Consider the following 14117-nt stretch of genomic DNA (forward strand, 5'->3'; position numbering starts at 1 on the left):
ATTTTCCGTGTTAAAAATTTAATGGCCTGAATAAATTTCTCTTTTTACAAAAAATGAAGTTTTATTAATTTAAAGTTGAAGAAAAAAATGTTGACAAAAAAATAATTTTACTGATAAGCAAGATGTAATAAACAATTATGATGAAAACAAAAAAAAAGTGATCTTAAAAACTAGGCTAAAATTTCTTGGTCGTTCTCAATACAAAATCTATGGTTAATAATGCTTCCATTGTAGTAGTAAATATAATATTATTAATACTAAAGACTTCTTTTTCCATAACAGTATATAATACAATTTCTATTCGTGGTTCAAAAGTAATTTCTCTCCACGAAAAGTTACGGAGTAATTTGAAAACTTTCCTCCTGGAGGACTATAATAAAAGAGGCAATTCTACGACGACCAAACTATGTCTTGACCTCTGAGATACTCTTTTCATAATAATAACAACAATACAATATCTTTTAAAAACAAACCCTTTACACAAATGATGGAGGATTCGAAAATATAAAAATGGCAATTTGTTTGACGGTCTTGAAAGGGAAGTGTAATAATGAGCCTTACGTGAATGCGAAATCTTCATTAGGCCATTCTAGAGACTACCAACAAAACACAATGTGGGCGGACAAGCGTGTGTGATAGGCACTAGCTAGTCTCGTTTGAAAAAATAACACAACTAGGCAGGTACCCCTTCCCTTCAGAATCATAAAAAATCGATATAAGTCAGGCAGCTCTTACGCGAATAAATAGTTCCAAAAAAGTATAAATAATTTTATTTCGTTTGAGCTATTGTGTAAGTAAAAGCGGCCAATGACATGATCTGTTTTCGTTTTTGGCGATAGAAGATAGCAAAACTAAAGAATACAGAGAAGCGATATATCATAGCGACTCAGCAAACTGCAGTAAAATATCATCTTGTTCATTAACAGGATTATTATCAAGCATTTGATGTTGTGACATGTTGCTCCCCGGCATCTCCGATTTGACGGAGGACGGTTGTAAATTGGAAGAAGGGTCCATGTTTGGTGTGTTAGCTTGTTGTGCCGGTGAATTGATGGAATGCATAGCAGGCGAAGTTAAGGGTTGATTGGATAGCGGTTGAGCGGGAGAAGGTGACATGTGTTGTTGTTGTGCTTGTTGCTGAGGAGACATGACGGGATGAGGTGAAGGCGCCCGCAGGTTCGGTGAAGGCGACATCGAAGGACGTGGTGAAGGGTTCGACATTTGATTGGCCATCTGTTGCTGTTGCGGAGGTGACATGATTCCTGCTTGGTTCATCATTTGGTTCATGCCTTGATTGACACGATTGTTGTTCGCTGCAGCAGCCATCATTTGTGGTGTGGTTTGGTTGTTGTTCGGAACCATGTTCTGACCAGGCGGTAACATAGGCGTCATTTGAAAACTGTCTATTCATTCCCATAAGAGCAGGGTTCATTTGTTGGTTGGGCGTCATCTGGTTGTTAAAACCAGGCCCACTCATTTGGTTCATATTAACATTGTTCATATTAGCAGCAAGAGCCATCCGCTGTCGGTATTGTTGCTGCTGTTGCTGTGTGTTGTTGGAAACGAAGTTGTTGAAGCCATTTCTGTTGTTGTAAAGACGACATTGGCATTCCCATTGGACGCTTCGGAGGCATCCCGTAACGATGGAAAGGACCGCGCGGACCAGCACGATTTTGTATTGCGTTGAATAACTGTTGCATGGGGACTTGGCTATTAGTGTTCATATTAGGGTTCATCATCATACCAGGGTTCTGAGGGTTTTGTTGTGGTATCATTTGGTTTGTGCTCATGTTGGGCGGAACGTTCATTTGTTGTTGATTGAAATTGTTCATATTATTCATCATGCTATTGTTCTGGTTTTGTTGTTGTTGCTGTACATTCATCATGTTATTTTGTTGCATGTTATTATTGTTGGGGAAATTATTTGGTCCAGCGAATCGCGGTTGTTGTGGTTGGTTTGGATTCATCATGTTCATATTACGGTTGTTGATATCGTTTGTTTGTTGCGGTGCGACCACCGGTGGTGGTGGTTTAGCAGTGACGTTGGGTGGTGGAGGGGTACCTGAAATGGAGGTCATGTTGATCGGTTTTTGTTTGATTTGCATAGGTGGTGTTCCCATGGGTCGTTGTTGTGCAGGGTTGAAATTCATAGTGGAAGAATTTTGGGAGTTTTGTTGCATGGATTGTTGCTGTTGTTGCTGAGCCTGTTGCTGTTTTTGCGCTTGTTGTTGTGCTTGTTTCTGTGCAGCTTGAGCCTGTTGCTGTGCTTGTGATGGCATGTTCATTGTAGCGATACGACGACGTAAGATTTGACGTTGGTGAAGTTTTTGTTGCAATTGTTGTTGCTTCAATTTCTGTTTGATGTGTTGACAGTAAGGAACCAGACACTGAGAACGCGTGCACGATTTGGCGTGATAACAACACAACGCAATGAGCTGCTTGCAAATGGGACATCCTTGAGTCGTTTTCCTTTTGCAATTTTTGGCGTGGGAAACGACTTTCTTCATCTTCAAGCACGCTTGCTTATTGCACGTTTTCGCGTTACAATATGTTGCATGGTCCAAGGATTCGATACATCGTTCGATTGATTTACGTCGAGCTTCTTGGGCGTTTGATGGCGCTTGTTTTTGTTGGCGCTATTTGGTTGTTCAGTTTCAATATCCAGACCGAGTTTCTCCATTTTATGCTCGTGACCTTTGTCCTTGTAGCAAATTGTACACAGGTCGAAATCCTGAAAAGACATTTTAAAATAATAACAATCAATTTTATAGTCATTGGTTGATCATGGATCATGTACGACGTCTTAAATCCCTAGAATGAAAAACTTAGGAAGCAAACGTACCTCACAAACAGTACAATGAAGTCTCGTGATGATTTGACGTTTACAAACGTTACAGTTATAGACGAATTTGTCAGATCCTTGGTTATGAAGTTCAGCCAGCATAGCCATACTTGAGAATTTGGCTCGACGCAGACTGGCAAACTCCCAATGTTTGTCTCTCGATGTTGTGAGAAAAGCGTCTCGGCCGTCCATGATGTCACTCTGCATCAATGGATCAGGATCCTCAATTTTGTCCGTTGGCTCTTCTCCAGGTTTGTAAAATCGAATAACGAAGAAAGACTGTTATAAAGAAAGAAGAGAGATATATCGTCAAAAGAGTGAATTGAAAAAGGTAACGAATAGACATTAGAAATAATTATTTGGTGTAGTTGTAGCTTAAGTTGACTTCACAAATTTATATCAAATAGTATAATAAAACCACTGAGCTAGTGATGCATTTGGAGTAAGATCATTTGAGAATTGTATTAAAAAAAGTTACGAACCTCCTTGTATTTTTCCATGATGGTGAAAATACGTTGAGAAACTTCACAGCTTCCCCAATTATTTGTAACGTTCTTCTTAGCTGGGGTTTTGTTGAGCTTGTTTTTCTTCGTAGTCTTTTTGTTTCCACGTTTGCCTTTGGTCTTTTTACCAGTCGATGTAACAACCTACAAATAAAGAACAACAATTATTCACAAAAATCAAAATAGAACAACTATTAACTAAAATTTACAGTGCGATTTGAAAGGAAACTGTCTAAAATATTGGGCATACCATATCTTCAGAGGCAACTTCCTCGTCATTTTCAGCTTCAGCTAACTGAGCAGCTTGGAGAGCTTCGTTTTTCTTCCGTTCTTCTTCTTCGTTTATCACCTCACGAATACTATCCTCGATTTGATTGGGCCAATAATCACCATCGAAATATGGTAAGTTTAAAGGGCTTTTGACCAAGTCGTTGATAGCTTGTGTGTAGATGTCCTGCAAAAAAAAATCAAAATCCAAATATTGTTATTAAGAATGATAAACAAAAAATAAATTTTCAGTCGATTTCAGTGATTCCAATAGTTCATCAAAGCAGATAGGCTTACTTTATATTCCACGAGAACGTCGTCCTTTTCTGATTTCTCCAACATCCGCTTATACCATTCGACCAACCGTTTGGATTTGGGAATCTTCTGCTCAGGCGGATGACAATGGAAGATGTAATCATCGCCCTCACTGGGTGGACATGACCAGATGTGTGCCCAATGAAACCTAAGAAAAAGACGGAAATGATGCAAAATATTTAAATTAACATGCATAAAATATGAAATTTGATGCTTAACAAAAAACTTGTTAAAAAATATTAATTTTAAGATGCAGCGGGTATTGGAAGTTTATTGAGAATAAATTTGAACTTACCCTCTTTTTTTGCAGAATTCAAAGTAACCAATCAAAATTTCCCAGTAGACATTAGTTTTGAGGTGACGTGGGCGAAAGAAATGAACACTATCAAGATACGAGAGGTAGATTCGGTTCCTATTTGGTTCAGGACAATCAGACCCAAATTCTTGAGTATGCATTCCAAAGAAACAGACATCAACTCCATCAATTTCTTCAAAAGCAAACAATGCTCTGGCTCGGTATGGAAAGCTTTCGGGAAAACCTTCCTTTGAATAGCGATCGCGCATTCCAGGACGAACATCGACACTTTTATTTTGGCTACTGACAACTCGAATATGTACATAACCAGCAGTATCACTATTTTCAGCGGTTTTCAGATAGCCATTAACCCGTTTTTCGATGTGTTCACCCAACTTGGTTTGCGGTAACCTCTTTGCATTGAACCGATTTTCTTTTCGTTCACCCAAACTTTTAGATTCTCTACACCCGTCACAAACAAACCTATAAAATGAAAACACATAAAAACAACTATGAGAAATCAAATCTTCAATCATGTTTTAAATCAATAACCTGATCAAGTATTCATTTTGAACTGAAAAATTATGACAAATAAAATGATAAGCGTAGAAGCAAAATACTTACCCATTTTCCCAAATAAAATCCAAATGAAGAACGCAAACTTGATGCATCTTCCTCTTGCACTCAGTACACTCTACAAACCTACAAAGTTAGCAAAGGTAAATTTGAAATAAGGGTTGGTATAATAATCAATCGACATTTGCATCAATAGAACTTCAATCTAGCGCCGATATTGTTTGGATGAATACAGAATAATACAAAATATTATCAAGGAGTAAGACTTACGGTTCTTTATCCAGATGATCATTCTTCTTCTTTTTGAAGTCACTTTTAGGCACGTTGCTATTATTGGACGTTTTTTCTAATATTGTGTCTTCACCAAAATTGATGGAATCACCTTCGAAGGCGTTGAAACAATTTTCACAATAGTGATACCTGTGAAAACAAAATTTGAATATTTTAGCCATCAAAAGATTCCAATGAGCAAGAAAAAGCAAACAATTCTTAACACAACTTATTTGTTGAATGGTTTTAAGAACCTTATGAATATTTCAAGTTACCTGTCTTGGTAGGAATAGTATTGTTTATCTCGACCAATTGTACATGAACCATTTTGACCAAGACAATACAAAACTTGAGGATTGAAAAGATGCTAAAACAGAGAAATTAATCTATTAATTAACTATGTAACACAAGTTGATAATGTTGAAAACATTAAAAACTTTATTGAAACCAAGCCAAGTAAAAAGTTCCTTTTACATATGAACTGAACAGTTACTCTCGATAGGGATATAAATGAATACTATCTGTCATTTTAGAATTTGGACGTGATATTCAAATTCTAAGTTATTTGTTTAACTGAAAGATGCTTAATAACAAGAGGAAGCAAAACGAAACCATACCTTACTACCACAACAGTAACCAAGTTTCTTCATCACTGGATCAATGTCAGCTTCAAATATATCATAAAGCTAAAAAAAAGCCAATGTTTTTAGGTCGTTTATGTCACCTTCAGTATTAGTACCGGGTGACCCACGAAAAAGTTCAGATGTTTCCCGACGTCTTGAGGCCGAAAAAATGTCCCAAAGTGCTTGGAGTTTTGATATTTAGAAAGTAGATATCCTAACTTAAAATTTGAGCCATCACTTTTTAAATTTGACCAACATGTTCTCTACTTATGAGCTTTTAAAGTCAAAATTCACTTTTCGAAAAGTGTAAAAAACATGTAAAAAAGAGGTATTAAATTCATGCAATCAATTAGAAAATCACTTACAAATTGACTTATTTAAAGAGTTTGATGACATTAATAATCAATAAAAACACCTTTGAAAGTAATTTTTGTTTAAAATAAGACTAGTTTATATAAAAATTGGCGCTTTCATAGATTTTTTCAAAAACTGTATATCAAAAACGTCTAAAAATACCAAATTTGATACCCTATTTTTAGATGTTTTTTACACTTTCCGTAAAGTGAATTTTGACTTTCCGTAAAATGAATTTTGACTTTCCGTAAAGTGAATTTTGACTTTAAAAGCTCATAGGCAGAGAACAAGTTGGTCAAATTTAAAAAGTGATAGCTCAAATTTTAAGTTAGGATATCTAATTTCTAAATATCAAAACTCCAAGCACTTTGGGACATTTGTTCGGCCTCAAGACGTCGGGAAACGTCTGAACTTTTTCGTGGGTCACCCGGTATTTCATGGGGCAAAGAAATAATATAATCACACAAAAATTTTCATTAAAGTGTAGATAAAAGGTCTTACTTTTGAACAGTATTTATAAACTTTCGTTGTCTTCTTGTTGTATAACCAAGCATTTTCAAACATTAACCTCATGTCATCGCAAAACTAAGAAGATTGAAAATTGAAAGGTTAGAAACTCATATTGCAAATTGATTTTCGATATTGATGAATCAAATATTAGATCAAAAATAACATCACAGTTAAAAACACTATTTTTCGTCCACTAACGGAATGAACAAATTCAGTATACTTACACCCCAGGGATCCTTGTAGTCACCATTGTCCAATTTACTTTTGATTGTTGACAAATCCATTGGATTCTTGACAATGTGAAAGTAATCCTAATAAAGTGAGGTAAAGGAATTTGGTAAGGGCCTATAATAAATAATCAATTTTTTTTGAGATTCAAAGACTAAGGAATAGAATAAAATGCTTTTTGAAAAACGTTTATAATTATACTTACTGGAATTCCTAGTTGGTCTGGGTTGACGGGAGTTAAGAAAGGTCCAGATTCTGGATCTATTTTGTGAACTTTATCAAAGACTGGCATCAAACTTTCAATCAATTCCTCCTTTGTCCATACTAATGTGAGAATTTCAAAAAATGGTTTAAAACATGCAAAAGTAGATTGTTTTGGATAAAAATACTTAAAAATTAATGAGTCAGCAAGGAAAGTAACTATAGCCTTTAACTTACTTTTATAGACTTTTGGCTTGACTTCAGTTTTGACAGTGGCAGGGGATCCTGATGCTTCAGTCTTTACGACAGCACTTGAAGAAGAAACAGTGGCTGATGTTGTTGCAGTAGTTGTTGATGTAGAAGTGCTTTCTGATATTTCCATTTTCACTTCAGTTTTGATGTCCGGTTTAACATCTTCTGTTGAAGTTTGCATGGGAGATGGTGGTTCCGTTTTCACGTTTGAATTACAAGATAATAGGGATGTTTCAGTTTTAGGAGTTTGCAAGCCTAAAGCTGAAGAAGTGAGAGTTGAAGGAGTAGACGATGGTTGCGTGGAAATTTGGTCAGTACTACTAGTTGGAAGACACGAGCTCATTACTTGATCTTCCACTTTGACAGGGTTAGAGAGACTTGTCGGTAAGTTTTGAGAAGGTAAATTGTTCATAGAGTTTGGTTGTTGATTCATTTGAAAGTTGTTCACAGGCTGTTGGTTTGGTTGTGATTGAAATTGGTTATTCTGATTTTGAGACAGTTGTTGTTGTTGCTGCTGAGGCAAATTTTGGTTTTGATTTTGTTGTTGCAATTGCTGGTTCATCTGCATGGTTTGACCAGAATTTGCAAACATTGCAGGGTTGTTCATTCTATTGATCATATTTGGTCGATGTTGTTGCATTTGATTTGGCATTTGCATGCCAGGTAGTTTTTGATTCATCATGCCAGGGAATCTAGGTTGTTGATTGGGTATACCTCTTTGCATTGCCATATTTGCTGAATTGAGCTGAAAAAAGAATATGAAAAATCAGCTACAAGTAAAATATAGAATTAAAAATATGAGATGTTTTAAAATACCTTTCAAAATAGCTGTAATTGAATGAAAAAGACACCTGGGAAAGATTCTTTTTCATAATTCTAGTCTGGGCCCTAATCTTTCTTAAAAGTAGTATGAGAATAGGGAGAAAATTAGTTTGACAGTTTATGAAAATTGGACTACGAAAATACTTGAAAGATAAAAAATTGACAAAAAAGAAAATTGTGAACAAATGGGTTTCTGTCTTACATAAATTAGATTAGGTAAAATTTGTTTTAAGCTCCTACATTGCTGATTATGTAGCATTTCCATGTGAAAATAGGAATATTTTGTCTTTAGAAGTTACCTGTAACTGTTGTGCCATCCTTGCTTTAGTTTCATTGATCATTGCGTTTTGCATGTTTGGAAAGTGATTGGTATTGTTTGAAAGAGAGGTGTTTGTTGAAAGAGAACTGCTGACAGCATTACTGTTACTTGTGTTGTTCATAAATTCTGACATAGATGTTGCTAGGCTATTAACTTTATTTTGTTGTTGTTGTAGATTATTGAATTGATTCATTATTCCTACAGATGTTGGGTTTTGTTGTTGTTGAATGTTATTGCCTGCCATGTTGAGACCTCCTTGAGCAAGTGGGTTAGTGTTATTGTTTTGTTTTTGCCTTCTTGCTCGTTCTTGACGCTTCTCTTCTAGTTCTTTTTGAATTTTGTATATCTTTTCTGCTAACAAGTGAAAATAGTCTTCTTTACTGGCAGCAGAAGTATACATATCTTCTTCAACCTTTCTGGCGTATAAAACTAGATTTTCCATTTGTTTGTTTTTCGTTGTACTTGGGTCATTAACTCCTTGTGGAATAATCGCAGCAACACTGAAGTGAAAAGATTTAAAACATTTTAATATCAATGAAAGAAGAAAATATGTCAAAAGAAGTCCAATTTTGATATCTTAAGGGAAGAAATTTTCGCAGGAACAAATTCAGGGGGGTCAGGATCCTGATACCAAACCCAGGGCCGGGGGGTGGTGTCAATTTTTTTTTCAAATTTTAAAAAGTCAAGTTGGTATCGATACCAAAATGATGGGGTGGGGTCCCCTTTTTTTGAAAATTAGGGAATCTTTAAGTTGGTATCGATACCAAAATGAGAGGTTGGGTCCGCCTTTTTTTAATTTTTGCTGAATTTGAAATTGGTATCTGACTTAAAATGTTGTATAATGTAAGTATAAAAACTTATTTGAATCGTTTACACTATACCCTGATTCTTATTTAACTTTTGCTACTCTCAATCCTTTCAATCAACCAAAATTCATTCAAAACTAGAGTTGAACAAACTGAATCAAGTCTTAGCAGATGATAAAATTTTTCTGTATAAAACGTTCATCATACAGGCTATGTTACAAAGACTCAAGGCGTGCCTAATACAATGAGTTTTTTGTCTAGTCTAGTTTATCAACTATCCCGGGGGGCAGTGGGTTTACCAACTGAATGTATGTGCGGCGAAAAAATGGCTTTTAGAATCGCACCCTTACGGTGCAGAAAAAAATCGGTGAAATTCATACCCTTACAGTGCATTTTTTCAAAAGTCCACCTTTACAGTGCATTTCTGATATTATGAAAAACATACCCTTAAAACTACCGCACATACACGTCAATCAATTTGCCTGACTGTCCTCCCCCTGGGTCAACTAGTTTTATGAATTCGATACATTTTGCCAATTTAGTTCCAGAAACTTAATTTACGTTGTGTTAGAATGAGAAAAACTTGTTTTCATTTTCAGGAGTCTAAAGTGTGGTACATAATATAAGTGATTGATAAAAGGAATGTTCTTTGAATAAAAACATCCACAGATTTTGTTTAGCATCCCTTGTATGCAGTATCCTATGCATATAACTTCTTGCATTTTTACTGATTGCCAATTTAGGGGGGGGGGGTCCCCCTTTTTCAGAAAAATCGGGATTTTCAAGTTCGTATCGATACCAATTTAGGGTGGGTCCCCCCTTTTTCAGAAAATTGGAGTTTTTGAGTTGGTATTGATACCAATTTAGGGGGTGGTGGTGTCTACTACGTTCAAATCTCGAAAAGTCAGGTTTTTGGGCCCTGGGTTGGTATCCTGGACCCTGACCCCCCCTGACAAATTTTCATGGAATTCAATTTTGCGGTTTTTTGACAAATCCACTAAATTAAATACCAGGAAACACTAATATTCTCAGGATTTTTAAAAAGTCACCTCTATTATTGGTCTTTTGAGGGCAAAATAGGCCATTTTGTTAGCAAAAAACTTCTGAATTTTGACAAAATTAAACTTCACAAAAATTTCTTCTTTTAAGGCAAGTCAAAATCTAATTCCATTAAACATAAAGATAAGTGAAACTAAAAAACTTACAGTCTATCAACCAAATGTTTACGCTGGCTTTCCGTGACAGATTTATGCCAACCTTCCTTGTCCTTGGTCACAGGTTGACTTGGAGTATTGCTATAATAAAAGAATTTTTTTGGTAATCACGAATTTGCTCATGTACCAAAATAAATTATTTCATGACAATTAAAGCTAACAAAACGATGTACAAATTAAGCTTGGCTGAAGAACTCACTTTGTAGTATTTGGCTGGTTATTCATCATTGGCTGTTGAGCTTGCTGGGGTTGTTGTTGTTGTTCATTATTACCAGCAATTTTCTTCAAATCGTTTTGATTTGGAACCCTTCTGTTTGTTGGATGTGGTCCATTTTTCAATGGTAAGCAAACTGGACAGTCAGTTCTTGTACAAAACTTCCAATGCGTGATGATTTGTCGAGATGATGATGCGCAATGAGCAACTAAAAAGAAAAGCAATTTTATGATTATTTTGTTGCATTCTTGTACTATATGAATATGATCTGATCTGCTCTAGCATTTTTAAATACATACCATATTCACGAAAATGTGCAAAAAAAGTTCCTGAAGGTAATTTTTGTTGAAACTCTTTGGTTTCTTTGCTTTTTAGGTACAATTTAAGTATTATCTCCTACCTTGACAAGATTTTCCAGCTTTACAAACAGTCATGTGGTTTAATACGCCTTTCATTGTTCTACAATGTGGCAGATCACACGGTTTGTAGTCTCCATTTGCTTGTTGCTCTCTTTCGTTGACATTTGTGTGCATGAAGTAGTAAAACCAACTGCTGTTGTATGAGTCTCTTTTTCTCTGGGTCTGTAGTGTTTGGGTGCTGATTGGGGTTGTTTTGATTGTTTGAATTCTGAGTTGGGATATTGTTCTAAAAAGAGAGCAATATTCAATTTTTGATTTGATTTCCAAACTTTCTATGGTACTTTAAAGATGATTAATACATAAATTTCCTTTTACACTCAGATCATGTGCTTACCATAGATGGGTCATTTCCAGGAATGTTAGGAAGTTGGTTTTGGTTATTCAAATTTGCATCCAAGACATTTTGATTAGGTGGTGGTCGATTCATTTGATTTCCAATTTGGTTGTTTGCAATATTTGACTGTTGAAAACCAGAATTGGCATTCATAATATTGTTTCCAATTTGATTGTTCATATTATTAATGTCAAAATTTCCACGTATTTGTCCAGGCTGGTGATAAAAAAAAAAATTTATAAAGATTATTACGCAAAGTAAAAGGGTTCTTTGGACAAATATATTATCACTAAAGCAGTGTTGCCAAAAAGCTGATGATTAATTATATAATTAAAAATCTAAAAATCTAACTAAAGGAAAAGCAATTACAAAGTTTTCAAAACGTGAGGCATACTTTTCTTTGTTGTTTTATAAAAAAATCTATTTTTTGGCCTTCAAAACACACAAAGGTCACATTAATGCTCTGCGCCTTTGATAAAAAGATGAAAATTGTGCACAAACCATTCTATTCATGTTCATCATTCCTTCTTGGGAGGGATCCATCATCTGATTGATCATGTTTGGTGGAAAATTCATTGGAAAATTTCCAATGTTTTTAGGTCCATTCATACGATATTGTTGCATGTTGTACATGCGGTTATTAATCATCATTCCAATGTTACCTCCAGCCGGATTAGCATTAAAATTTTGTCCTCTATTTGCCATCATATTTTGAACATTTTGACCAATGGCATTCATAGGTGTGCTTATATTCATTTGACCATTAAACATGGAATTGGATGGCATCATCGCATTTGAGTTATTATTCATATTGTTCATTGGGTTGGAGAAAATGTTGTTGTTTGAGTTTGGCATTGAAGAAGATAGTGACTGGTTACTGAAATTTCCTCCAGTGTAAGCTATTGATGATGGTAAATTGCCACTGTAGGCCATAGTAGAGGCTGAAGACATTGGATTGAAATTATTTGGCATTGAAGATATTATATTGTTACTAAATTGCGTATTATTTATAGAACTACTATTGTTATTCAGGAAATTTGAATTTGAGTTTGCGATACTAGCACTGACAGGTAGCTGTGGATTTCTGATTTGATTTACCATTGGAGTTGGAGGAGTGGGCATTCCAGCTGTACTTATAGGTCCATTATTGGGAGGCAAATTTTGTTGTAGATTCCCCCCAACATTTGGTCTTGGACTCCTCATCCCGAGACTTTTGGCATTGGCATTGACTTGATCATTTCCAGCATTTACAGCACCGCCCTTGCTGAGAGATGCGGAAAGTGATGTTGGTCCATTTTGTTGAATTGAGTTATCAGTTCCAGAATTAAAGGGTTCCAGCCCTGCCATTAAATCTCCATTTGAATTGATGTCATTCTCTGAGCCACTATTTGCCACCATAACAGAATCAGGAATATCATCCAGAATATCCAGTGAAAATCCTAAAAGTAAAGAATTTTCAAATGTAATTCTTTATTTCTACAGGTTTTTTCTTTCACCCAAAACTTAATGTTATATCATTTTCCTAAGAAAGTTTTTTTTTATACCCCAAAAAAGAATAATTAAGTAAACCAAACTAAAAGGAGCCCAGTGGCAAGTAATTCTAAACCATTAAAATTATTTTTCAATTAAGACTGTTTAAACCAAGATCTGGGTTTTAAAAGAGATATTAGCAAAACTAAAACTATAAACATTTTTAAGAGCATTTCAGCTGTCGAATGTTTTGCTTACTTGATATTACCTTGTACAATTACATTGAATCAAGGAAATAGCTAATTTAAAACCCAATTTAAAAAAAAATATATTATGTGAAAAATTATAAATATTTAGAATATTTTATAGCCAATTTCATCCATTTGAAATTACTCCAGGAAAATTGATATTCGCTAAATAAGTTCTAAACTAAGTACTACTTTATCCAATTTATTTGCAAAAAAAATTCTCCAGTTCGGTCCAGTTTTTAAATTTTTCAAACAGACAGAAACAAAAAAGTTTATAAGGAATTGTTTTTGGTCCTGTTTGGTCTACAGCTCTCAGAGCTCTAATAGAATTTCATTTTCAAAGGCTTTTAAAACCGAATGAAACTAATTCATAGAACTAGATCCAGTTCTTCATTTTTAAGATAAAAACAGACAGAAAATTGCACATTTCGGAAAATTTCCTAAAAACAAAATCATTGTGGAAATTAATCCACGTAAGGTATGTGCAAGGTTTTATTGAATTATATTATCAAGAGGTTAGCTATCAAGCAAAGTTCCGAGCACTTAATATCTGTTTCTTTCTCTCCTGAGTTTTGACCCCAAAATTGAAAAATCTTGAACAACAATACATAAGGTTGGACCTTCACCTTTTGGTTTAGATAAAATCTCAGGGGCATTTCAAACATTTTACATAATCGCATATTCACATAAAATGATTAGACAGAGATGTTCAGTGAACTTGGAAAATTGGGATAAATTCTCACAAAATTTGAAACTGAAACTGAAAATTTGGAACATATACAAAGCCTCTAGGGTATATACCCCTATCATGCAGATTTTGCTCATCGATTTTGGTAAAATTTGACCCTGATTTCCTGATTTTCTTAAAAAAAGTTTCCCAATAATGTCAAAATTTCAATCACCCTATCATGCTAACAAAAAAAGTTGAATCTGATCACGCCAAAATTTTGATCACACAAAAATTATTAGAGTCATGCCATCACCCAAAAAAAGGCCCAAATCAAATTGTAGCCATTTTCAGGAAAAAAAAAATTT

The 14117-nt window shown here is 34.9% G+C and overlaps 2 protein-coding genes across 2 annotated transcripts; both read right to left on the reverse strand.

Moving 5' to 3' along the window:
• Positions 1-459: 459 nt before the first annotated feature.
• Positions 460-12799, reverse strand: LOC136800347 (histone acetyltransferase p300-like). The gene is given in 22 exon segments (XM_067056981.1): positions 460-2624; positions 2627-2731; positions 2843-3121; positions 3325-3489; positions 3596-3799; positions 3910-4075; positions 4223-4705; positions 4847-4924; positions 5069-5218; positions 5344-5435; positions 5686-5754; positions 6547-6630; positions 6780-6866; positions 6989-7107; positions 7222-7981; positions 8358-8877; positions 10389-10478; positions 10597-10819; positions 11012-11123; positions 11125-11256; positions 11365-11580; positions 11866-12799. Coding segments are annotated over 22 exon segments (6153 nt in total). The 5' UTR covers positions 12763-12799; the 3' UTR covers positions 460-1502.
• On the reverse strand, positions 877-1392 carry LOC136800406 (uncharacterized). Its single transcript, XM_067057065.1, has one exon. It carries the CDS (start codon positions 1390-1392, stop codon positions 877-879), a length of 516 nt encoding a protein of 171 aa, XP_066913166.1.
• Positions 12800-14117: the final 1318 nt, after the last annotated feature.

Source organism: Clytia hemisphaerica, unplaced genomic scaffold, assembly GCF_902728285.1.
Source record: "Clytia hemisphaerica strain Z4C2 unplaced genomic scaffold, Clytia hemisphaerica genome assembly, whole genome shotgun sequence".
In the NCBI taxonomy this organism is placed as follows: Eukaryota; Metazoa; Cnidaria; class Hydrozoa; order Leptothecata; family Clytiidae; genus Clytia; species Clytia hemisphaerica.

Bases quoted from the DNA above. Each gene is read 5' to 3' on its own strand.
- LOC136800406 (XM_067057065.1), bottom strand. From the start codon at position 1,392: ATGACGCCTATGTTACCGCCTGGTCAGAACATGGTTCCGAACAACAAC.